The 26,829-nt window shown below is 38.8% G+C and overlaps 1 protein-coding gene across 11 annotated transcripts in view; it reads right to left on the minus strand.

Moving 5' to 3' along the window:
* Positions 1 to 26,829, minus strand: part of CALD1 (caldesmon 1) — a 188,592-nt gene that overhangs the window by 82,149 nt on the left and 79,614 nt on the right. For 9 of the 11 annotated variants that reach the window (XR_003233001.2, XR_012002475.1, XM_072762992.1 and 6 more), the window contains one exon: positions 19,603 to 19,712. Coding sequence is in view for 9 of the 11 variants with exons in the window: in XM_072762992.1 (XP_072619093.1) it covers positions 19,603 to 19,673 (71 nt within the window). In the remaining 2 variants the exon portion in view is untranslated. Of the gene's footprint in view, positions 1 to 19,602; positions 19,713 to 20,429; positions 20,745 to 26,829 lie in introns of those variants that run through there. The other 2 variants (XM_072762994.1, XM_025984491.2) reach the window with 2 other exon arrangements.

Below are 26,829 nucleotides of genomic sequence, written 5' to 3' on the forward strand. Positions count from 1 at the left end.
TACTTTGCCATTTCAGGAGGAAGGATGAGAATATTTGAGCCCACTCTTGTTTGCGCGCATTTGAGAAATAGTTACGTTGTCATGTATGAGTCAGCCCTTCTAGCTAACTTGCTGTGAAGTTCCCCATTTTGTTTAAACTCTTTTGCAATGATTATTTAGGTCTACTTTCTGAGCTCTTTTTAAAATCTGGGCTTTTTTTTTTTTTTAACCAACTAGACTGTTCTTTTCCCCTAGAGAGGAAAGTTTCTATCTAACTTGGATCATGCCTCCAACAACCCTCTCTGCCCTCCAGCTTGAAACACAACTTTAAAAACAATAAAATTGTGCTTGAAAATAGTAGGGTTCTAGCAATAGTTGCTTGACTGAATGGTTGCTGGTGCACATCTGTAAAACCCTGGTTCTGGTCTCAGTGAAAATAATTATATATATCCTATATAATTCTAGGAAAAAGTATGTACAGAAAGGATATGATTTCTACTCAAAGGAAGCTGAATCTAGGCCCTAGTGATATGCTTTAGAATGTAGAATTTGTGGAGTGCCTGGGTGGTTCAGTTGGTTAGGCATCCAACTTTTGGCTCAGGTTGTGATCCCAGGGTTGTGAGACTGAGCCCTACGCTGGGCTCTGCACTAGGCATGGAGCCTGCTTAAGATTCCCTCTCTCCCTCCACCTACCCCTAAAAAAAAAAGAAAAAAAAGAATGTGGAATTTATTGTCCATAGATACAACTGAACCAGAAGGAAATTAAAAGACAATCATGAGGACTCTAAGGATATAATTCCAGTGTAAGAGACAAGGTCAGATCTTCAAAGGAAGCATGTTAGTTCATAAGCCACAGATTTCTCACTGTGTATCACTCTTATTCAAACTATCTAAATATTTCCACAACTATAAATTTATTTGCTGGTGTCCACTTTCTGCATCTGGATATTAAATTTACACATGGCTTTTATAGCTGGAATCAAATCCAGATTTTTTTTGGGTGGGGGGAGGTCAGGCCTGGATTAAAGCATATATTTGTTCTTATTGCTAGAAAAATAGTCCATTATTTTGGATACTTAGGGTGTAGTGTTTACTACTCTTTATATTATAAAAATGACACTTTGTTGGGTACTGTCCTATTTTGTAATTAACAGATCACATAGGGATCCCTGGGTGGCGCAGCGGTTTGGCGCCGGCCTTTGGCCCAGGGCACGATCCTGGAGACCCCGGATCGAATCCCACATCGGGTTCCCGGTGCATGGAGCCTGCCTTCTCCCTCTGCCTGTGTCTCTGCCTCTCTCTCTCTCTCTGTGACTATCATAAAATAAATTTAAAAATTTAAAAAAAAAACAGATCACATGAACCGATACACAATTATGATGCCTATCTATAGACAGAAATAGATGGATATACACACAGAGTCTTATTTATTCCTTATTTATATGTACATACCTTTTCTTACCAAATAAATTATAACCTTCTTGCCAGCAAGGATTTTTTCTAATACCTCGTTTGCACCTGATAAAGCCGAGAACAGTGTTAGGCATATAGCAGATGCTCAACAAATACTTGTCATTTGCTCCCTGGGTTGAAGAGGGACAACAATATTTGTTGAAGAAGTCCTCTCAGAGGCTTCCCCCGAAGCCTTTTTTTTTTCTTTTGAGTATTCAGCATAGTACAGGATCTAGAAGCTCTGCTGTACCACCAACTGGATTATGGAAATTCTTAAAGTTGATAGGTCTCAAGGAGACTGACTGGTTTCCAGACTCACAAGACACTGATGTACACATCAGAATGCTAATTAATGCCAGTTAATTAAGAGAATGAATGACCTCCCTCTTCAGTGCTCAGAGAACACTCATATTCCCACCATTCCCCAAAGCCATAATGTCAGGAAGCCTCACAGTCACCAGAGACTGCTTCATGAGTATGAAGTCAGAGCAAAGGGAGGTAAAATCGTCACAAGGAATATTTTACCCAAGCCAAGGGAAGACATGAGAAAACACCTCCCTCAGTGGAGAAAATACTTCTCATGTCACAGGATTGAACAAACCCTGAGATTCAAAGTCTGTCTCACTTGGAGAGTCCCAGATGCCACTGCCAATCCTGGTCTTGGATTCGGCATTCATGCAAACCTCTTCTACTGGCCCATTCTTTGTTCAGACTTGCTAACACATAGATGATGTGGACTGAATATTCACGTCCTTGGAAAATTTATATGTTGACATCCTAACCCCCCAGTGTGATGGTATTAGGAGGTGGGGACTCTGGGAGGTAATTAGGTCATGAAGGTGAAGTCCTCACAAATGGGATTAGTGTCCTTATGAGACACAAGACAGCTTGCTTTTTTCTCTCTCTCCACCAAGTGAGGATACAACGAGAAAACAGCCAACTGCAAATTAGGAAGTGGGTTCTTGCTAGATACTGAATCTGCTGGCACCTTGATGTTGGACTTCCCAGCCCCCAGGACTACAAGAAATAAATGTTTGTTGTTTAAACCATCCGGTCTATCATATTCTGTTATAGCAGTCCCAGATGATTAAGACAATAGATTACAGTGAGTTTACACTGGCTTACATCTGGGAGATCTAATGTAATTCAACACTTATGTGTTGAATTTATTGAGTTTATTGGAAATGGTCTTTTGTAGAATTCTTGGAGGCCTTTATGGTGGCAGCTTGAGAGAGGAGATTAGAAATAGACTAGGGGAAAAGCTTTGCAGCTTGAAGATGCTATTTTAATTTGAAGTTATTGAACAATGAAATCAAGTTATCATTAGCATCAAGGCAGGAAAAGCAAATGGAGCTCTTTTGTTGTTGTTGTTCATTAATTATAGAATAGAACCAGGCAGGTTTCTCAGTGAAAACATTTAATAAAAAAGCATATTCATTTTTCTCATGTAAGAGCCAAAAATCCAGCTGGAAAGCTTTTTAACTTAAGACCTCAAGAAGACAACAGAGAAAAGAAAATAGATAATACATATACAAAAAATAGCAGACAGACATTTTAAATTTGAGAGCCAACGATCTGAAATATGCATCCAGCTTTCTAAAATATGCTGCAGAGTAGAAAGTGCTGATGTAATTTGAGATTCTCCTAGGTATTTCAGAATTCAGTGTCTTTCTAGGATAACTTCAAATTATCTTTCCTTCTGACCTTTTCAGTGGATCTAAGGATTAAAAATTAAATTAAAAATTAAAAAAGACGATTTCAAGGCTATTCTTTAGTACTTCTGGTATAATATGTTCTGGGTTTTTCAATTTACTAATTTTATTCTAACTACAAATTTTCAAATTTTATGTTAACAAATTAACCAAAGGTCATACGTTTATAATTAAGAAACTCAATGCCTTGTGTAGAAAGTGAATTAATCTGAATCCTTTTTTTTTTTTTAGATTTTATTTATTTATTCATGAAGACACCGAGAGAGAGAGGCAGAGAAATAGGCAGAGGGAGAAGCAGGCTTCCCTATGGGGAGCCTGATGTGGGACTCGATCCCAGGAACTTGGGATCATGACCTGAGCCAAAGGCAGAGGCTCAACCACTGAGCCACCCAGGTGCCCGAATTAATCTGAATCTTACTCTAGAGTTTTGACTGTTATTTATAATTCCTTTCTTCTAAATCAGACTTTTTTGAGGTATGTGTATTTATGAAAACAAAAAATGCCCCACTTCACCAAAAACAAAATTATCCCCATACATTTCTTCATTCTTTTGTCTCTTGATTCATCACTACATCCCAAAACTAGAAAACAATCTGCTATTTAGAGTCTAAACTTGAGATTCAACTTGCATGTTAAACACCCCATTTCAGAAAGAGTATTAATAAATGCTAGCCCTGTTGTTGGCCCTACCCTTCATCTACTTCTGCCCATCCTTCTGCATTAAGTGAAGGTTACTCTTCAAGACAGCAGACTTGGGTCTTCTGTTAGATTTTTGATTAAATAGTCTGTTCACTGTTGGATTCCTTTGGGTTTGGTATGAATCCTATAATTTGATAATTATCCGGTCTTACAATGCAAATGTTAATTGCAAGTAATACTAAAGGGTTTGAGGACTAGAGCAACTAGGCCAACAAAGGGAATTGATTCTTACCACATTAATATCATTTGCATCCATAAGCAACTAAGTAAGCATAATAGTCAAAATTATATGAGGTAGCAATCCAATTATCCTTAATAATCAGAGAAATACATGAGATGAGTTTCTTCATTTCTCTAGAGAAAAAGGAGTCAAAATTCCAGTGGCTCAGCAAGGGAGTGATGGAACCCCAAGGAAGACATGGATGGTGTCAGTATTTGGAGACCACCACAAAGGTCACTAACATTTCTACCCCCTCTCCAATATCTTAGCAAATTGAGCAAAATTCTGCCTTGGAACACGGATGTGGCTTGAAGTAGTCATTTGCTCATTCGTTTATTCATATTGCTTACTGGTCTTTGGGGAAATAAAAGTAAGATGTAGTTTTTAACCTAGAGTTGCTCTTAATTTGGTGGGGGAAAACAGACATATGAACAAATAAGCATACAAAACAGCCATTTAAAAAAGTCATAATTAATATAGCTAATTACTGCTATGATAATATAACAATTAATATACATTTAAAGAGCCATGGGAGACTCAAGGTGGGAAATCAATTTCTTTGACAGGGGACCTCTGGGAAGATGTTTTCCAGAGGATGACTATTGAGATACGCCTTCCAGCTGAGTCAGAGTTCACCAGTTATAAGAGGTTCAGAAAGGAAGACAGTGGTGTGGAAAGTCATAGAATCCCACTGAGTCTGAGGACCTTTGCTAACTTAGATGCAAAACCAGACAGTTTACATGGCCAACAGCTGGGTTGAAGTTTGATTGAGATAAAGCCATCATTTTAAATCTTTTGAATTTTCTCCTTAATTCATGACTAAGGGAAGGGGCAGATAAAACGGTTTTGCTTTTTCTAATCTGCAATTGAAGTCCTAAGCTCTCTCCAAGGATGACAGGCTCTAGGGGGAGTGACAGGTAACATTTTACTGCATTTTGTCTGTGTCTCATTTTTTGGAAGTCAAGAATGCCTGAGGGCCAGTTAGATCACATAAGTTAGCTAAGCATGAAGTATGAAAATTCCTTTGGAACACAGTATATGATCAGAATGAAACTTGCAACTCAATGTAGAGTGAAATAGAAGTGAATCTGATTTAATGAATCATACTGGCTCTTCTAAATAATAAACATGTCATGTGAACCACCCTATATATTTTTTATGGCATCTGTTCATATCTTATTTAATTTTCTCAGTCACCCTAAGAAGCATTAGTTCTGTCTGAAAGGTGAGGAAGTTCAGATCTGCTAAAGTTTTACCCAGCATCCTCTTTTATCTTTGATCTAAAAGGAGTTTTGTAGAGGCAGAGGTAGTTGTAAGGGCTGGGCACAGCATAACACAAAGGAAAAAGCACCAGAGTTGGAAGAAATGACACAGTTTCCAGATTTGGCCTGGCCACTGACTGTGTGCTCTTGGACATGTTACCTTGCGAGTGTGGGTCCAGTGATTTGGATTTTCAAACTCTTACCAGAGAATGTAGGAGAGTCTTAATTTCTGATCATATAACCCAATAGGATACCAGAATATGTCTCCTAGCAGTAATTCTGCACTCAGAAGGAGTTCTCCTGGAAAACTAGCTCCTTTCTACAGGGTATGCCTCCCCAGTTCAGCTCTACCACAGCTCTGACAAATGCTGCAATGAGATAGAATTTATATCCAAATTCCTGTGATGTGAAGTACTTAGAAACGGAAGCATTAGGAATTTCCAACCTGCCTCAGCCCTGAGTTTTGAAAACTTCATTCCGTTCAGTTTGTAAGCCATGGAGCTTCTGTAGCTATGATATTCTCTGGGTAGCCAGGATACACTCTGAGGATGCTGACTCAGAAAGCAGACACATATTTGGGATATTTGGCCTTCATGGTTGGGTAGGAAGAGTTACAGGCTCTTAAAAGGGGAGTAGGAGGGAGGAAGGGCATCAGGTATCAACTCTTTCTATATCACAATTTTGTCCAAGGCCCCTCAACAGTAGCTTCTCATCTTCTTCGTCAAGAGAGGAGAAATGGGGGATATTAGATCCCCTAAACGGGCCCCACTAAAAAAAAAATCAAGATTTACATAACAGTTGATTAGAGAAACAGAAGGACAGTTCAAGGAAGGAGTGGGCAGAGGGATACATCAAGTAGAGTTGCCAGCAGTGCCTTGGGGAAGATGTCATTGTCATTACACCTGCTGAGGTTTCTTGTCTTTGAACTAGTATGAAAACCCATCATCTCATCCTGCTTGTCTGTTCACTTCCTGCTCAGTTATTTTCCACATTAGTTTCTTGAGTTCCCCCAAAAGACCTGCCAACAGTAAATGGTTTTCTGTGGGAATCAAAAATGCGTTGACTGCTAAGTAGATACAGTATAGCTACAAACTCCAGAAAGAAAGGACCCTTTCATTATCTAGTTGCTGGTGCCGGCTCTGGGAGTTACCTAGCTTTCATTTGGAGAGCCCCTAATTATGCAACATTCTCACTGGACAATAAGACACAGGTTAGCCTTAGGAAAATAAATAGCACATATTGAGCAATCTTCTGGAAGCTTATCAGTTGGATTCCTAAATGGTACAGGAAAATGGAAGCCTGTGAAGATGTGATAGGGGATCGTCCATGTCACCCACAATGGAAAATATGAACATTGGAAGAATTTCCTATTCTAAACATTGTGCAGTTTAAAATACACTCTCTGGAGACTCTCTTGAATGTACAGGCTTATGGCTGCTATTTATAGTGGCTGATGTGTACTTTACCAAGATTTTTATTCCAACAAAGGAACTGTATGTGATGTAGGGAGTTATTAAAATGGAAAATAAACTCCCACATTTTAACTTAGTCAATTGGTACTAACCTCAAATGCAACGTCAGATCTCACTAATCTGGACTAACTAGAAGAAAGGCCGTATAAATTCTGGAATATTTTAAAATAAATTGAGTTTTGAAACTATGTTTGAACATACTTGCTGACTTCCACGAGGTGAAAAAAACATTAGAAACTTGTTTAAGAACTGCATACATGAAAATGATTTACAGTTAGCAAATTAAACTTTTAAAAATAAGCGAATGTTTCCAAAGTTCTTTAAAAATTACATTCTTACAAAACTGCTGATGAACATTGCTTAGTAGATAGCACACTAGTGAAAAGAACTGATCAGATTCACAAAGTATGCACATTATTCCTTTTTAACCTCATTCACAGCTGAATGAAAATCTAGTTATACAGCCACTACATCATTCCAATATGCTCATGTATCATCTCCAATGGTACTTTCTTGTAATACTGCTAAGGAGCATTGGAATAATAAAGGTCGAGAATTTCCTTAGAAGACTTCAAAGCACTTGAGATAGACTTCCTTTGACTAAGAATTTGGAATAGTCTGTAATCATTCCTGTGTGCCATTCCCACCTGACTGACCAAATGAAGGCTATAAATGCAGATCTCTTATATTTGGCTGGTCAGTGAGAAAACCAATGGGCAGAACATAGATTCAATATACGTATTTGATATGCTTTGTTACATTTTCATTTGATTTTGATGAGAATTCTTGGTTTGTAGAGAATTCTTGGTTTGTAATACTTCTCCAAGGTTCCTTACACAGCAGAAAGACCCTTTTGATCCTGTGTTTAGAGAGGCAAACTTCTTGTGCTCTCAGGGAACGGAGGCTTCCCATTCACACCTGGAGAGACTCTGGAGAGAATCTTTGGAATGCTCTGGATCACAAGGTCCTAGAAAGACTAGTACCTAATTCATATTTTCTTATTTAGAATTTTAGTTAAAAATAAATGAATTATGGGGTGCCTGGGTGGTTCAGTCCATTAAGCACCCCACTCTTGATCTCAGGGTGGTAAGTTCAAGCCTTGCTTTGGGCTCTATGCCCATCATGGAGCCTACATTAAAAAACAAATTATTCAGAATATTAATTATTTCTGTAGATGGAGAAGCAAGGGGATGGGATTAGAGAGGGATTTCAGTGGTAACAGAAATGTCCTAGATCTTAAGCTCAGTGATAAGTTTATAATATATGCATTATAATGATTTACAACTTCTATATACATTACATAATATAATTTTGCCTGTATCAGCTTTTTCAAAATTAAAATGAATAAAATCACGAATTTAGAAAAAAATGATTAAGAATTATTTTGTGAAAAATGGGTACATACTTTCTTTACATTATTAGTATAGTATTTATATATGTGGTTGAGAGGCCTTTGGTTACTAAAACCACAATTATGTAATATGAAAAAAAAGTGATAATTCCATAAGGCAAAAGAAAATTATTTAAAATAGATGATTAGGGCAGTCTGCGTAGCTTGGTGGTTTAGCGCTGCCTTCAGCCCAGGGCCTGATCCTGGAGCCCCAGGATCGAGTCCCACGTCAGGCTCCTTGCGTGGAGCCTGCTTTTCCCTCTGCCCGTGTGTCTGCCTCTCTCTCTCTCTCTCTCTGTCTGTCATGAATAAATAAATAAATAAATAAAATCTTTAAAATAATAAATAAAAATAAAATAGATGATTAATTAAATATTAGATATATGACTTTAAAAAAAAAAAAGACCCCACTATATAAGTTACCAAACTATCCTGTATTTTTTATCTTAATTTAAAACCAGTAGGGAAAATGAATGTTAGAAATAAGGAGGTAGATTTTCTTTTCTGTGTGGAGATTTCATATCCATTTCTCCCATAACTTTCAAGGTAGGTGCTAAAACACCTTAGATTTGAAACAGAGTGAAGATTCGATCAAAATGTCTGAAGACATGGGAACTATACACAGTCAGTGATTCTTGGGGACATGACCCAGAGATGGCTTTCCTGACAGCTCCTTCCTTACTCTGTCCTCCCCTTAGCCAGCTAAAAAATAGCAACAACAGATTGTGAGTACTGAGTACCAGCCAAATAGTCACGTATATTCTTGTTTGTTTATTTTTTCTACCTACTTACCATTTATCTTTCTGTCATCTATCCATCTAGTGCTTTATAATCTATGTGAAATCTTATGAGCTGCTATGATGGCCATTTTTCTGATGAGAAAATGGGATTAGAGAGGCTAAGGGTTATTCTTGGTAAACTGGCTAGGATTCAAACCCAAGTCTGAGCAATTCTGTTTCCTCGAGGGCATCAGGTCTGTGTCCCCCTCCAATTTGCTCCATCCTCTCCAAAGACCGTAGTAACAAAAATGAAGCACAAAATCTTCCTTAAGGAATCAAATCAGGGGGATCCCTGGGTGGCTCAGCGGTTTTGCACCTGCCTTCAGCCCAGGGCCTGATCCTGGAGTCCTGGGATCGAGTCTCATGTCGGGCTCCCTGCATGGAGCCTGCTTCTCTCTCTGCCTCTCTCTCTCTCTCTGTCTATCATAAATAAATAAAAATAAATCTTTAAAAAAAAAGGAATCAAATCAGTTCTTGTCTTTTACATATTTAGTGAGAAAAATCCTTTGAGGAGTTTGAGTTGCTAAATGAAACTGCTAAGGATGAAGAAATCCTACATGATAACTTAGTGTCACAATTAAGCTTTGCTTAAAGAAACCTTGCCAAGATAATATATGCCAAACAGAAGAATTCTAAAATTGACGGCAGATAGGGTTCTATTTGCAAAATCAACAGGTTTTTTTTTTCCTTCTCGATTTGGCAAACTTGGGTTCCCAGTTCTTAACAATTAGTTGTTTTCATTCTGCCTCTCCACTTCTCTTCCTTTGCTTTTCATTTTACTTCCCACGAAGTAATCTGACCTAATCCCCTTTTATTTAGAAATATTATCCACAAATCGTTTTCAAATTAAAAAAACTCCACTCTGCATGCAATACATTCTAGCATATATATTTTCCCAGAAGTATGCTCAACTGTCCTAATCAGTAGCCAGAGCATTTGTTACAGACAGCTCCATTTATCCAGGGAGATGAATAAGTGCACACTGCAAGAAGGCTCTGCTTCAGCTTTGGCTGGGTGATTCTGAGAAGATTGGCACCCCTAGACTTAAGTTTCTTCATATGTAAAATAAAGCTTTTAAAATTCATTAGATCAGGGATTCTTGGCCCACAGTTTCATAGGCCCCCAGGAGGTCTGTGGATGGAGGTCCATTACGCCACTGAAAGTAAGAGCCAAGTTTTATGGGTGCATATATGCATTTTTCTTGGAGGAGGGTCTACAGCTTTCTTCAAAGACTCAAAGTAGTGTGTGGTCCAAAAATGAAAAAGTAACATTCCATTGCAGAAGATTATCTATAAGGTCAGTGACAGCTGCGAGCTTTTATGAGCGATGATGTGACTATGTCCCTGTCCTAATGGTGACTATAGTCTTATTGAGAAAAATCCATAGAAAAGCCAAGAGCAGTGATGCCAATGGCTTTCTTTGGCTTTAGGGGGAAAACTTAACCTTTGGTTCTATTTTTCTATGAAATGGGAATAACACAGAAGAGTTTTAGAGGACCAAGTAAACAATGACCATGTCTACACACATAAGCAATTTACCCGAATAAGCATAAAGAACAGTTCAATTAGACCTAATAGCCTCATTTACAGTTTGTTTCTTTGAATGATTTCTTCCCCCGTCTTAAGGAGTTATTTTGGCATCATAGAGATGATGGACCTTCAGCCAAGACAACCAGCTGAAACATGAAAAATTCCATTGATCATCTGTTACAGTAGAAAGGTTTTGAGGTTTGGGGCACACAGAACTGGACTGCACTCCCTAGCTATAAGAAGTTGGACATGTTACCTAATGTTTCTGACCTACAGACTCCTCAGCTGTAAAATAGGAACAATAATATCCAGGTCTGCTACAGACTAAATGTTAGTTGCCCTCCCTCCGCATTCACATGTAGACACCTAACACCTAGTGTGATGGTGCTTAGAGCTGGGGATTTAGGTCATTAGGATGGCACCTTCATGAATGAGTTGAGTGCCCTTTATAAAAGAGATCCTAGAGAACACCCCTGCGCCTCCCACCACGTGAGGACAGAGCAAGAGGGCAGCTGTCTATGAACCAGGAAGCAGAACCTCACAGATACCAATTCTGCTGGCACCTTGATTTTAGACTTCCCCACCTCCAGAAATGCTTCTGTTGTTTACAAGCCAGCCCTCCAATCTATACTATTCAGCCTAAGCAAACTATCTAAGGACATGGGGTTGTTTTAACAGTTAAATTATATAAGCTATAGAGAGTGCATCACCTAACTGGCATTTGGTTGATGCTAAACAAATGATGGTTCCTTCTTTACAACACTAGATGAGAAATTTGGTTGACATGCTTTTCCATTTGAGAACCATTTTTTGCTGAACTGAACTCTTTCGGAAAAATTCTGAGTTCCGTTTTACATACTTAATGTTTTAAATAAAAGACATATTGTTAATGAATTAAAAATTAACCACATGGCTACAGTATGTGATTTTACTTATTTTATTTCATTTGTGCAGTAGACTTAGATGTGGCCAAAAGATTAAATTCTTTCCCAGCCTCAACAGAAACATGTAAGCAAGGGTTCAGATTCAGTGCAGGAAAGAAGCTTTGTAGTAAGAATGTGGCAAATCATGAATGAACTGACACAAATAAAGATTCAAATTCAGTAAAATATTATTTTGTGCCAAAGGCTTACTAAAACATTAATATGATTTTTAAAAAAGATTTTATTTATTTGAGAGAGAGAGAGATAGCAAGAGAGAGCACGAGCAGAGGGGAGAGGGAGAAGCAGACTCCCTACTGAGCCTGGAGCCTGACTCAGGGTTCAATCTCAAGACCCTGGATCATGACCTGAGCTGAAGGCAGACACTTAATCGACTGAACCACCCAGGCGCCCTCAATAATATGGTTTTAATAGTAACATCTAACATTTGTTGAGCATATACTATGCACAAGACTTTGTGTTAACTTCTCTACACAGGTTGACTAGTTTAATCTCCACAACCACAATGAGACAGTATAATTATCCCCATTTTCATACATAAAGAAATAGAAGCAAAAGATAAGTTTCAGCAATTTGTTACAAGGCCATCCAACTAGTAGTTGTCAAGGTCAGGATTTGAACTCAGGTCTATCAGACTTTGTCACCCATATGCCTAAATAACACATCATCCTGCCTTTCCTGAAGTGACTGAAGACTGATAAATTGTGTCACACACACAGCCTATAAAGAAAATTCACTATTTAAACTGTTAAATGTACTGACTTATATATACATATTTCAATTTTTTTCCTAGGAAGGAACCTATGAGTCAGCATTAGAGGTCCTCAAGAATCTAGATTTGCATTGTACACTTGAAACTAATAGAATATTGTATGTTAATTATACTTGAATAAAAACATATTAAAGTGGTGTTTTTAAAAGATTTTTTAAAAATATTTTTATTTATTTATTCATGAGAGACACACAGAGAGGCATAGACATAGGCAGAGGGAGAAGCAGATTCCCCATGGGAAGCCTGATGCAGAACTTGATCCCGGGACCCCAGGATCATGACCTGAGCCAAAGGCAGATGCTCAACCACTGAGCCACCTAGGTGTCCCAATTAAAGCGTTTTTTAAAAGAATCTAGATATTCAAGTTCTGTTGAATGACCGTCATGTTGGGTAGATCCTAGACTCTTGATGCCCTTCTGGTCACCTTAAAGTAGGATACTTTTAGCAGCAGAGGAATTATGAGGTTAGTGGAGACCGGTCCAAGTAGGCCATCTTTACTGTTTATAACCTGACCATTTATGAACTGACAGGCAATAAATAACGTCTATTTAGAGTGAGAGAGAACAAGAGAGGGAGGATTGATTCTTCACATGGCTGGACACAAATAAATAAAGAAAGATCTCTTAGGTGAAAATTATCTATCACATTTTGTCCATGCCCCTACATTCAAGTTGGGCTGACCCTAACCAATATCAAATATATAAAAACCTTACAGAAATAGTTTAAAATCTGTTTCAAACGAACTACTTGAAAAAACCCTTTTAACTTAAAGTAAAAATGAAGAGATAGATCCTAACACTTTTTTTTTGCCCCTTGGAGTGATCAATTTTCAGAGAGAACTGCAGCATAATTTTGAGCCAATTGAGCTGCTCTAATAATTTAGACCGTTTCAAAGGAATATTTTACTTAATTTCCTAATGAGAAATGATTTTCTGATTACAGAAAAACAAAAGTTGCATTTAAAAGATTTCAACTTAAAATGTCAAGGTCATAACTCTAAGCGTTGTAAATAAAAGTGTTTTTGTGTATGGATGTTGTAGAACCATGGATTGACTACACTATTAAATCTTGCAAAACGTTTTAGTGACAGAGTTCTGGGTGGGAACTACTTAGACTCAGTGGATTTTAAAAAACTGTTTTTGTACTACAGTAAAAATATTTACTTTCAAATGTCTAATCATCGGTATATTTCAGAGGCTCGTAAAAATGTATGAATGATGACAACAGCAACAGTGTTTTCATTCCCTTTATTTATGTCTAAGAGCCTCTGAATCTGATAACACCGCTCTACAATAGGGGCCTTTCTTCTGATCAGAAAGAGAAACTCAATGTTGGATGTGGAAAGCCTGAGCTGGGAATGCAATGAGTTCACGTCTTGAGAACTGAGGGAGCTGCTTGTTGTGGGAACAAGCCCAGGAAGGGGAAGAGTGTGATCCATTGACGATATCATGGAGAAAACATCACTGCAGGGTTCTCAGCAGATAAACCCAAGCTCATGTAAAAGAGGAGCTCAACCTGAGCTGGTGTTGGCTCCTTCTGGCTGGGGCAACACAGTCCTTCTTCAGACCTTGATACCTGTCACCTCCACTCAAAATTCATCACTTAGTAGCAAATTACTGTTCTTCATCTTGCCTAAGGTTCTTGTAGCCTCTTAGAAGCACAGAAGGAAAATCTTCACATTTTTTATCTTGTTTTGTTTTGTGGTAAATGTATAAGAGCGTCCTGAATTCTTTGTGTGTTACAGAGAATCAAATTAGATAACTACAGTCATAGTGAAGAGTGATGTTTATTTGAGTAACACTCAATAGACAAAAATGGTCATTCCAAAGGTGATTATGTAATAAACACTAGATGATTAGTACTGGGTTAATACTTTGCTGTATTACCTCTTTGTTTCCCCACAAGAACTCTATAAGGTGAGTATTATCTCCCCCATTTAACAGAGGAGAAAACAAGGTTAGAAATATCAAATATTGTTTAGGCTCGCATAGCTAATAAGTGGCAGACCTGAGAGTTGACAGCCCAGCCCACACCCTTAACTGCTAAGATCTACTGTCTCCCACTGTTGTGCCTTCCTATGTCTCTTCCTTTGTGTAGAACATATATGTTCTATTCAGATATACCTCATGCTGGTGCTGTGATCAGTCTATCTTTACTAGATACATGTGAAAAGTTTAGCATTTTTTTTCTACTGCTATTTTCTATTTGAGTAGGAAGAGAGTTGAATTTGACCCCTTTGAAAGTATTTCCTCTTCCCCCATTTTTCCCCTTGTAATGTATGTATTCCCTGATGATACAAAAGCACCTGCATAAATAATCCAGGGTAAGATGGATTACGTACACGGATGGGAGGAGAAATAGAAACACATGAATCAAGATGTGTTAATGAAGATGTACATAGACTAGGGTGAAATATATTAAAATGTATTGAAAATATAGAGACAAAGGCAGAGAGGGATTGAAATAAAAGATAGCTATAGAAAGGGAAGCAGAATATACCCATTACTTTTTTTAAATCTCATGCTATAGGTGAAGAATATTAAAGAACAAAACTATCATTTGTTCAAATAGGCAACTGATTTAAAAATCCAGTTTAATTTGAGATGTGTACAAATAGTATCTTTTACTTAGAAACAATGCATTTAGAATTTTCATTGATTACTTACCAAATTTATTTTATCTACTGAATCTTTTCTCCCCCCATTGCTCAGGATTGCTCTGAAGTCACTAATCCACCAAGGATGTGAGCTTCATCACTATTGGGACACTGCCTGGCCTGGTGGCCACTCATACCCCTGATTCAGTGTAGTATCTTGCACTTTATAGATAATCAATACATTTCTTTTTGATGATCAAATGAAGTACCTGTTTTTACCAAATCTAAAGACGTCACCATAAGGACTCAAGAGTGATAGCCAAATGAAGGACAAGGTGAATAACAATATGATGCACAGGCTAACGGTAGGACAAGGAAGGGAAGGATGTGTTTGATTGACTAGGTTCACAGTCTAGGTTATGGAAAGCCACATGACCTGAAATGCACTAGAGGACAACCTGCAGAATGAGGTAGGTGTATGACAGTCTCAGGGCATGTGTGACGCAGTGAGAACATGCCAGTCGCAAACCCCAGAAAGCCAGCACGGTACAAAGTGTATGGTTAGCTTTTTAAACAGCCTCTTAAATTTATTCTGAGGAATGAAATGTATAAAATCTGGCTTGTTTTAATTTGTGGTTATAACATCTGGTAAGAGTACGAGTTTTAAATTATTTATCATTGCAAAATAGAACTGCACCTGCTACTCAAGCTCAATAACAACTAATTGAAATAACAGGGTATTTTTATTTGGAAAGACTTATGTACAAGAAGTGGAAATAAACTGACTTTCTCTTCTCTGTGTTGTCCCTTTCCTCACACTGTATGCAGGGGTATAGCACACAATGGACATAGTTCATCTTTAATAAGTATCAATGAATAGCAGGGTATAAATTATACTTGAGGATATAGATATGTAGTTTATTTTTTTAAGATTTTATTTATTTATTCATGAGGGACACACACACACAGAGAGAGAGAGAGAGAGAGAGAGAGAGAGAGAGAGAAGCAGAGGGAGAAGCAGGCTCCATGCAGGGAGCCTGATATGGGGTTCGATCCCGGGACTCCAGGATCACGCCCTGGGCTGAAGGCAGGTGCTAAACCACTGAGCCACCCAGGGATCCCAATATGTAGTTTCTTGATCCACACTTGGTTTTGTACAGGTTGAAAAGCGTTAAGCATACTTTTCTCAAGTCTGTCTTTCTGTTGTTCTACGCTTGATGCCCAAAATAGGGCTTGGAACAGAGTAGATGCCCAACAGAAATTGGCTGAAAGTGTGAATGAATGAATCTGCAGCTCTGAGCCTTGGCGCCACTCTATTTTTACTAATTTATTCCACCAGCATTCCTGATCTGGGTTGAGTCCTTTCTTTTTGTTCCCTAAATCCAAAGGAAAGTTAGGTCTTCTCCAGTCTGGCCCCAGGGAATTATGCGTAAGGCCATAGGGTCACATTTTCCAAAATGGAAAATGCTTTATTGTTTTGAATAAAGTAATATAGACCATTATATTTTAAAAAGTTAGACTATATCAAAAGTAAAATGAACTTAAAAATGACCATCAGTCCCCCAGAGAAAAGACCAACTCCTGCTACAGATGAGGAAGCCATGGTCTAAAGATAAAGGAAGAAGGATTTGCCCAGGGTCTTCCAAGTCCTTTATCTTCAGATCAAAATCACAAATTTGGATGTCCTTGATTTCTGGTTCTGACCATCTATTTCCTGTACACACCCTTAACTTTACCATCAAAGTTGGCTGGACCATAAAACCTACCCTTCACTTTCCATAAGTGATCAGATTTTACAAAATCCTAAAGAGGGAGGATGGACTTACTTAACACATCCTGGAATAACAAAACTATATAGAAAGTTCATCTTAAAACAGGAAAAGATGATCGGTACAAATGTAGAGGTACTTAAGTATTTCTTTCAAAAAAAAGAAGAAAGAAGAAAGAAAGAAAGAAAGAAAGAAAGAAAGAAAGAAAGAAAGAAAGGAAGAAAGAAAGGAAGAAAGAAAGGAAGAAAGAAAGAAAGAGAGAAAGAAAAGGAACCAGATGGAACATAATATCCCAAAAGAATTAATACAGACAGAAATGTAAATTTAAAAGGATAAATTTGTGTATATTTATTTTAGATGATTAAGGGTACCCAACTAAGTTTCACTTAGTACATTTCTTTAATGATTGACTTTAAAGGAAGACATGTCCTACTACACAAAATAGAAAACTGGAAGGAAGGAACCATATAGGTGTGTAGAAAATTCTTAGGCAAAATTCTGGTTCTAAAGAAACTGAGTTTATTCAGTGTAATTACAGTATGGCTCTAACCACAGCAATGTGGTAGTACCATTCCTTCACATCTACTCCCCATCTCCCTCCTTGCTAGAAGGCAAAGACACTGGAGATACTGATGGTGTCTGATGCCCAATTTTCTGTATTCATTCCTGAGTCCCTCTAGCTCCACGCTCTGGCCTGGTCTGTTTTTCTATTTTGCTGTACATTAGTTTCCTAGAAAGCCATGAGGGACATAAAGGTAGAAACCATATCTGTGTGTATGTCACCATTGCTTTGCCTGTCTCTAGCATAGACACAGAAATTTGGTTGGTGCTTAATAAATATTTGTTGGATAAAGATATTTTATTGACTTTCAGTTGGATCTGAGGCCATATAACACATCACAGAGAAGAGTAAGAGGTTTGTCCCACTGGGCCTGGATATTGCTTATAAGGTGGTGATGTCCACTCAACATGGAGGCTCTCCTCGGTTCTCCCCATCTCCCTGACACCTTTGTCTCCTCTGATGGTTTCTGTTGTCTTTATGACCTCTCACTCTCTCTATGCTTGCTTTCTTGACACCATCATTACCATCCACCTTCAGCTTTTGTATAACCAGCCCCACACTGGATATGCCCTAACTTATCCTCTAATAATAATTTCTTTCCCTTTCTGAACAAAGACAGAGCATTTCTATCTCCAACTGCCTGGAGAGAATCTCCATTTGGATGTGGTTTCTCCCTGAAATTAAATACTTCCCCCTGGCCATGTACACTCAAGAATGGAATGAGTTTCTCCATCTAGGACATGAAGTTTCCAGCTCCTCAGACTTACATTCTTTGGAATTATCTTTGAGTTTCTCCCTTTCCTGAAAGGTTGGCTAATTTTCCCTCTAAAACTCTCATACTTGATCCTCATTTCCATATTTGCTGCCCTGATTCAGGCCCTCATTACCATATACTCACTCTTCCCACACTCTAGTGCACTGTAGATCACTTTCTTCAAGCATCTTATCACCTACGGCTCCCCTGATAAGTCTCTGTCTATTGCCCTGTGTGGGAAATAGGAACACCCAAGATGTGTGAGTCCAACTCGTTCCTCATTGAGTGATCAATAGGTTTTCTACACCAGGATTCTCATTTCCACCTGTGAGCTTTTGCTGGTGTCATTCCCTCCCTGAGATGGCTCTCCTTTTACTCTTCATCACTGTTACAACATCCTCCATGGCCTATCACTTTCAAGGAGCTTTTTCTGACTGGTTTCATCGCTGGAAGATGACTGCCTTTCCTTGGCATCGATGTTTAGTTCTGGCTGTCTATATGGCTCTATTGTTGTTTCTTATTTGCTTAGTTAATGAAAATGGTTAAAAAACAGAAACAACAATGACTGCTAGCATTTATGGAAGCATATCTGCCATGTGCCAGGTACTGGCTAGGCCAGTTACGAAGTTCAACAATCTCCACAACCACCACACAGATTCTGTAGCTATTATGCCTGCTTTGCAAATAAGCGAACTGTGGCTTAGGGGGAAGTCACTTGCTCATGGCCACACAACTCATTGAGGCAGAGCAGAGACTTGAGCCCACAGATCGCAGGTACCAGTCACGGTGTCACATGTATGTACATTGTCATCCCATGAATGGCGGCCTACTCTGACCAGATTAATCAAAGGCGGTAATTTTACTTTCTTTTGTGTTCCCCAGATACATATATCAAGCTCATGTCCCCACCAACTTTGGTTATAGGTGTAAGTTTCCCGTTTTGTACTGCAGGATTGCTAAGGGATCACCTTACTACCATCTTTTCATCTGTGCATTAACATTGGTGTGAGGCAAAATCAGTTTGATTGTAAGATCATCGTGCACTACTTTTCTTCCTGTGAATGCCTACTCTATCTGATTTGAGCCACATTACATGCCACTGTCCATTTTACAAGATGTATTTATGCCCCGTGCTTCATTCATATAATTGCTTTACTTCCCCAACCTGCCCTTGAACTCACCATGATAGAGGCCTCACACAACAGAACAGCTTCCAACTAGACTCAGAATCTCTATTAACTATTAACCTTTAATATGTGGATTACCGAATTTGGCTACTTTTCTAATATGAATAAAAATTTGTCACAAGATCCATCTGGGACTTACTGCCTTTTTATTTTTAGACCAAAGACTCCCATTCCCTAGTTGGTTTCAATAGTCAGCATTTGTCATTTTCCCTGTCATTTCAATATTATAACTGCTTTTTAAACTTTCATCCACACCTTGTCTTTGTCATTTAAAAATTCTAGTATGAAAGGCTCCTGATTTAATGCGACTCTTTGATTCTTCCAGAATCTCTCTTTTCCTTGATGTTGGTTTTCTTTTATTTTTTTAATGCACAATTTAGAGTCATAACAGGAACATTTTCCATAACTATTTTTGCAAAAACAGTTTAGTGTGCAATAGACTTGGCCCTTTAGAGTGATGATCTTTGAAGCCTGAAACCACCATTGTTAATAACAGAACACAAACCCCATTCAACTTAGATCCTTACCTTTCTGCTTCGAGACGCATTTCTTCCCGCTTTTGCCTCCTAAGTTCTCTGCGACGTTCAAAATCATCCATGGTGTGGCTTCAGGTCTAGAGAGACAGGAGAATCTGGACCTAGCAGGGAGGAGGTAGGTCAATATCACAGATGAATCTAAGTATTGTTTCCCATGAAACACTTTCACCTTTGGCTCCCCACCATCCCCACCATCCCCACCATTGTTTCACCCTCTCTTTTCTTCTTTGCTCTGAAGAAAAACACCTTAGAAGACTGGCAAGGTGGCCAGTGACCAGCTTCTGACTCCTGAGCTGAGTCCTTGGCGTGTTAAATTCAGTCTCATTCATGAAACTATTAGGGACAAATAAGTAAGATCCCAGGATTACAGTTCAAAATAAATAAATAAAAACCTCAGGAGACAGAAAGACTCTGAAGATCTGAAATACTGGTAAGATTGCTGAAGAGCTACTGAATGATTTTGTTCTTTATAACTTGCTTGAGCCACAGACAAAAGTTAAGAAAAAGTGAACAAAGAAAGAGGAAAAGAGGAAAAAAGTGTGAGAAAAAGAAGAGTGGCCAAAAAGGAAATATGTGGGTACTAAGAGAAAAGGAAAAGAGGGAAAATAGTAATAAAATAATAGAAGTATCCAGGCATAATTTGTATATTCTGAAAGAATATTAACATCAGAATGATTTTTAAAAAAGACCACAGCAATACTACTATGAATAAATATAAGCTAGCAGCATTTTTAAAAGCAGTTGCATATGATCAAGCTGTTTTCAGAGCTCAAAAGTCCCAGCTCGTTTTGTGACCCAACCATTTTATCCTTTCCTACCTCCTCCGTGATGGTTTTAATCCCAGAAAGATCTTCCCTTTCCAGCTCTTCAGCTGAGGAGCTTGCTTCCCTTGCGCTTCTGTGCCATGAAGCCAAGTATTCCAGAATTCCCCTGCAGCCCCCAAACCCAAAATGACTACCAGAAAAGGGGAAGCGGGCTCTTTTTGTCCTTGCTTTGTTTACAGAGCTGTCAGTGGTTAGTTAAACTCGGCCTGGAATCTGGCATTTAAGGCCTGCTTGAAGATTGTTTCCTGTGTGGAGCGGGAGGCCTCCACTTCCTCTGGAATCCTAGACTCTCCGCTGCACTCAGATCACAAAAAATATTTTCCAGCCCTTTCTGTGCACATGAGACGAGCCATTTGCCCTGCATAGGAAAGTAAGGAACTGTGCAAAACCTAAAGCCATCACCTAATGACATCTTTGTTGCAAGGGGCAAAAAACAAAACTGAGATTTTGAAGCCAAGCTCAGAAAGCTTCTTATATAAATTGTCAGATTCTTTTATTCTCAAGCATTTTTCCCCTTAAAAAACTCACAAAAACAAAAATAAAATCTCTGCCAATAAAAACACAACTATACAATGTTTGCATTTTCCCCCCTCTCTTATCCCTTAGGGTATTATTTATACTGCTTATAAATCTTCTAGAAATTCAAATTTTGGTGTTTATTGGGAATTTTAAAATCTGAAGGTGTTTTTCTGTCTTACTCGTACCAAGAGTACTTTTTTAAAAAAATATTTATTTATTTATTTATGATAGACATAGAGAGAGAGAGAGAGAGAGAGAGAGAGGCAGAGACACAGGAGGAGGGAGAAGCAGGCTCCACGCAGGGAGCCCAACGGGGGACTCGATCCCAGGACTCCAGGATCGTGCCCCGGGCCAAAGGCAGGCGCTAAACCGCTGAGCCACCCAGGGATCCCCCAAGAGTACTTTCTAAGTACTTTGCTGGTTGGGAAGAAAAGAATCCATTTTCCTTTACCATTTCATCAACCATAAATGTCTCTTTGTCCTCCAGTTTGATCTCCCCTTAGTTATGAGAATGGAGAAAAAAAGTGATTTGAGCATCACTCAGAGGTTGTGGAGGCTGGGGTGTGTGGGGGGGTGTCTTTCACCCTGGGGTGGGCTCTTGTTCTGAGCACAGTGCAGGGTGAGACCGTCCCTGTGGACAGTGGGGCTGAACTTGGGGATTTGAATGCTAGGTGTGGTGAGAGACTAAACTCTTCTGGTCTCTTTCTTCAGTGCACTCTTTTGTTGTAGATGAACCACTTTGCAAATAACTATAGCAACGGCAAACAGAAATGGGAGAGAGAGGTCCGTCTGTAAGTAAACAATCTCACTTTTCTGAATTTATCCAAGTAGCTTGCAAAGCATCCTCTAAAGCCTGTGCTCCTCCCTCACGCAAGCTAAGCAGTCGTGCATGCTGCTTTGTTAGTAGAGTTCCTTAGCCTGCACCTCTGGTGGAGGTGCTAATAAGCAGCGACGAACAGGCTGGAGATGCACAGGGTTGGCCAAGCCTGGCAGTGTCCTGGAGCACTCACTCAGTAAGCTGCCCATCCTCACTCATTGGCTCTCTCCCCACCCAAATTCTTTTTCTGCTATCCATTCTCTCCACCTACTCCTCACCTTTTATTACTTACTTGGGCACTATTTTTTTTTTCTTTCCCAACCACAGAAAAAGTCCATCTGTCTATGAATTACTCATTTGGAGGCTGCTGAGTATATACGTGGCGCACTAGAGGTGGGGGGTGGTGGTCAGTGTATGATGCATCTACACAACCTTTCTGGGTTGCAGTTTATGGACATGTAGTGAGTGTATCCGAGGGAGAGAACACACATCTATGTACTGTGTGGTATGACTCTGCTCTGGGTGTATGAGATGGCACAGGGAAGGGAAGATGTAGATTTATGGAAGAGGTTCTCAGTTGGTCTCCCACCAGGATGGGGCTAGAGGTCTTCCTTAATCATCACACTCCCCTACCACAGAGCTCCTCTGAACTTCTCTGGCACTGTCCTATTAAGGGGAGTCATGTACGGGTAGAACTGTAAGTGGTCTTTTCCCTTTTTTGGGGGGCAGTGGCTTCCATGTCCCCAGCTCCTAATCTCTCCTTTCTTTCCCTAACTTCAGTCAGTGATGAATTCCTTCCAGCAACATTGATTGGGAAACAAACTTCTCAACCAATGAAGTGATGAAGTGTCAAAGCAAAGAGATTTGTATAAACCATGGAGCTCTAGAGGGACACAAATGGACAGGTTAGTCTGAAAGAGAATTGTAGTCTGAGGAAGGTATGTACCCATGGATGTGACAGATGGGTTCTTGAAAGTTTTATGAAAAAAAAGTGTAAATTTTTGTGTTGTAGGAGAGGATTATTGTCATGCTAATAAAAGAACTCTGACATGACTTCTGTGTGAAGGATAAAAAACTCCTTACAAAGGCAGATGAGTCATTACCTACTGATATATCTTTTCAATATGGGCCCCCAAAACACTAGATTTTCTTAAGACAGGACACATGCTGCTGTAATTAAATAATAAGTCAGTGTCACAGATTCCAAATCAGTTGACACACAGCATCTTCTTTTGGTAATGACACCACAAAACCTAGTCAAGGGCAGGAGAACTTTGTGAGCAGATAGATTTCTAGTCCACCACTCGGTTATTAGGGGGAGAAGCCAGAGGAGCTGTCTACATTCAAATCATCAAAAACTGAATAGCAAATTGGTTGGGGAAAGTCTTTGGGAACTTTGGGCCATCCTACTACTCATCTTGGAATACAACAAGAATAAAATCTACTGTGTTAGGGACACTGGATAAGTTAATGCAGCTTCTGAGAGTCACTAACGTTTGTTGAATATGTACAATGTGCTGGGTTATTTTTTCTTAATGTTTTTTAAAAAATTAATTGGGTGTTATTTCTTAGAGTAGTTTCAACTTTAAAGACAAGATGAATAGAAAGTACAGAGTTCTCATATACTCCACCCCTGCCCACAGTTTCTTCTGTGTTTGCACTGAATTGTATAATCCCCTCCCCCTAAAAAAATATATTGAAGATCTAACCCCTCAGAATGTGATCTTACTTGGAAATAGTGCCTTTGTATATGTAAGTCAAGTTATAATGAGGCTATTAGAATGGGCCCTAGTCTGATATTGCTGGTGTTCTCATGAAAAGGGGGAAATTTGGACACAGAAGCAGACATACATAAAGAGAAGATCATGTGAAGACATAAGGAGAATGCCTGAGGTAGGGGGTTAAGGGACGCCTGAATGACCAGAGCTAGGAGAGAGATGGACTAGATCCTTCCTTCGGGTCTTCAGAAGGAGCCCTGCTGACACCTTGATTTTGGACGTCTAGCTTCTAGAACTGTGAGACAATGCTTCTGTTGTTCTAAACCCCAAAGTTTGCAGTACTTTGTCATGGCAGCCCTGGAAAACTAATATAGCCTAATTAACATCTTGTAGCAGTGCGGTACATTTGTTGCAATGATGAACCAATACAAATCATCAAATCATCACAAACTGAATAGCAAATGAAAACCAATTCTGATGAACCAATACTGATGCATTATTGTTAACTAGTCCATAAATTACATTAGGTTTCACACTTGATGTTGTATATTCTATGAGTTTGGCCAAGTGCATAATATCATGCATCAGCCATTGTAGTATTAGAATAGTTTCCCTGCCTTAAACAGCCCCTGTTCTCCATCTAATCATCCTTCCCTCTCTCCTCTGCCTCAACTGTTGGCAACCATTGATCCTTTTACTGTTTCTATAATAACTTTGCCTTTTCCAGAATGTCATATAGTTGAAATCATACAGCAGATAGCCTTTTCAGACTCGCTTCTTGCCCTAGGCAATATGCGTTTAAGTTTCCTTCATGTCTTTCTGTGGCTTGATAGCTCTATTGGGCCATTTAAAACTATGCTGCATTATTTTATCTACATAATAAACCTGCAAAGTAGCTATTAAAATCCCCATTTTACTAGAATTTCAAAGTGTGTGCTCTTAATCATTATGATATTCTTGAACTAATCCACTATTGCCCTGTACAAATTATTTTCCCTTTCAGGAAACATGTGAGAATGCCCCAGGAAAGTTCTGAGAAGACCATTGTCAATGATCTCTGGTCTAATTCATTGGATCATATAAACTTAGGTAAGAAGTGATCTTAAAAATTACCCATGCCTCTTCAATTGTATATCCATTTGGTTTAAATAATAGAATTATCATGTCTCAGAGATCTCAATTAAATTAAACTTTGCAAATATTAATTAAGCCTCTATTATTTTATTGTTACTTCTTTGTAAGATTCATAAACCAGGATGCTCAGATTCTGGCCAGCATCACTGAATACTTTTCTTTGTGATGTTGGAGTTTCTTCTCTTGCATTGCATCTTCCTTATTATACACCTTCCTTTTCTGACCACTATACCCTCATCCCCAACATAACTGGTTCTCTTTTAGTGCAAGAAACCCTAGTCTTTCAACACTCATAACCATTTTTAGATCCTTTCTGACTAGTCACCATTATTTACTCGTTGTAAATTTCATGGTTCAACTCATTCAGTGAAGTCCCACAAAAAAACATTTATACCATCAACACACAATAAACATTTACTGAGCATTTACTATGGTGCCAAGTTCTGTTCCACACATTGGGGATATGATATGACAGTAAACAAGACTATAATGGTCCCTGTCCTCCTGGAGTTTGTATTTCAGACTTTCTTGCTTCTTCAAACTTCTACAAGGTCTATCATACTCCTCTTCAATTTCAAATCACAACTATCATCTGGTTTCCGGATTTTGTTCTCAAGATTCAGGGCTTTGTGGGAGAAAGTCAGGAACCATGTTTTGTCTATCCCAAAGGTTTGTGTTAATTTCAGCTGGGTGATTACTGTGGTTCAGTGATGCTTCCCTTCATCCTACATGTACTGGGTGATTCCTCAGTGTCACATATTCCAACAGATTCCTCACCTCAGCAGATTCCTCAAATTATCTTCACTCACCTCAATCCTTCAAATGTCTTTCTCCAAAAACCCTTGGTAAACAGTGACCTGACCTCACACTTGGGAATCTGTGAAATGAGGTGGTTGGACTAGCTAATGTCCAGGGTTTTATCCTGCTCTATATGATACTATGATTTCCTACCTGCTTTCTCATCCAGCAAAGATGGATGCATCAAACATAGTATATTGGTGTTTCTTCCTTTCCAGGTCTAAATGCTAAGTACATTCTCTTCTAATTCTCTAATTTAGAAAGCATTAGCCTTCCTTTCAAGCACATCATCCCATGGCATCCCAGATAAAAATATTTTATTGCTTCTCAACCTCATCATTCAATTATCTCTCTCTGCACTTTTATTTGTTTTTTAAATATTTTATTTATCCATTCATGAGAGACACAGAGAGAGAGAGGCAGAGACATAGGCAGAGGGAGAAGTAGGCTCCCTGTGGGGTGCCCAATATGGGACTCGATCCCAGACCACAACCTGAGCCAAAGGCAGACGCTCAAGCGCCGAGCCACCCAGGTGCCCCTCTCTCTGCATTTTTAATTCATACATTGCATTCATCTGGAAGCGGTTCCCTATCCTTTTCATTGTCCATTTCTCTATTCAGTCCTGAATTCCTGGCTCAAATTTTCCCTTTTCCTGGGGACTCTAGCTTAGAAGTGATTATCTCTTTCCTCAAATATGTATCATTCATTTTGGTAACTAATATATGTACTGCTTTGCCACAGCTCAATTGTTTGAACTAGTATTTACTTATTTTATTCATATGATATTTTCTATATATTTTCATTTTTTTTAAATTTTTTTTATTTGTTTATGATAGTCAGAGAGAGAGAGAGAGAGGCAGAGACACAGGCAGAGGGAGAAGCAGGCTCCATGCACCGGGAGCCCGATGTGGGACTCGATCCCAGGTCTCCAGGATCGCACCCTGGGCCAAAGGCAGGTGCCAAACCACTGCGCCACCCAGGGATCCCCTATATATTTTCATTTTTAAGGCCATTATGAAAAGATAACCACTGCTTAAAAAAATCTCTTTACCTTTGGGATGTAGTAGGCACTCAGGAATCATAGCTGATTTGAACTGCTAGATTTTTATTCTAGATTTTTACCAGTCAGAGTATGGAAAATATAACTCAAGCTGATTCATCTCTGTATTTTATTGACTGATCAGTGTTTACAAAGTGAATTAAAGACATTGGTAATAGACTATATATGGATCTCAAAAGTTATATAAACCCACATTTGCAGTAGTTACACAGTAAATCTGGCAGTGTTTTCTTTCTGACTGTAGAAAATGAACTTTTGTCCTTTTTAAAAAAATTCAATTTATCAACCTGCTTTGCTCTTTTCTGAACAGAATGGTTCATTTGGGACTCAAAAACCAAATAAACACAT

Source organism: Vulpes vulpes, chromosome 7, assembly GCF_048418805.1.
Source record: "Vulpes vulpes isolate BD-2025 chromosome 7, VulVul3, whole genome shotgun sequence".
Classification (NCBI taxonomy): Eukaryota; Metazoa; Chordata; class Mammalia; order Carnivora; family Canidae; genus Vulpes; species Vulpes vulpes.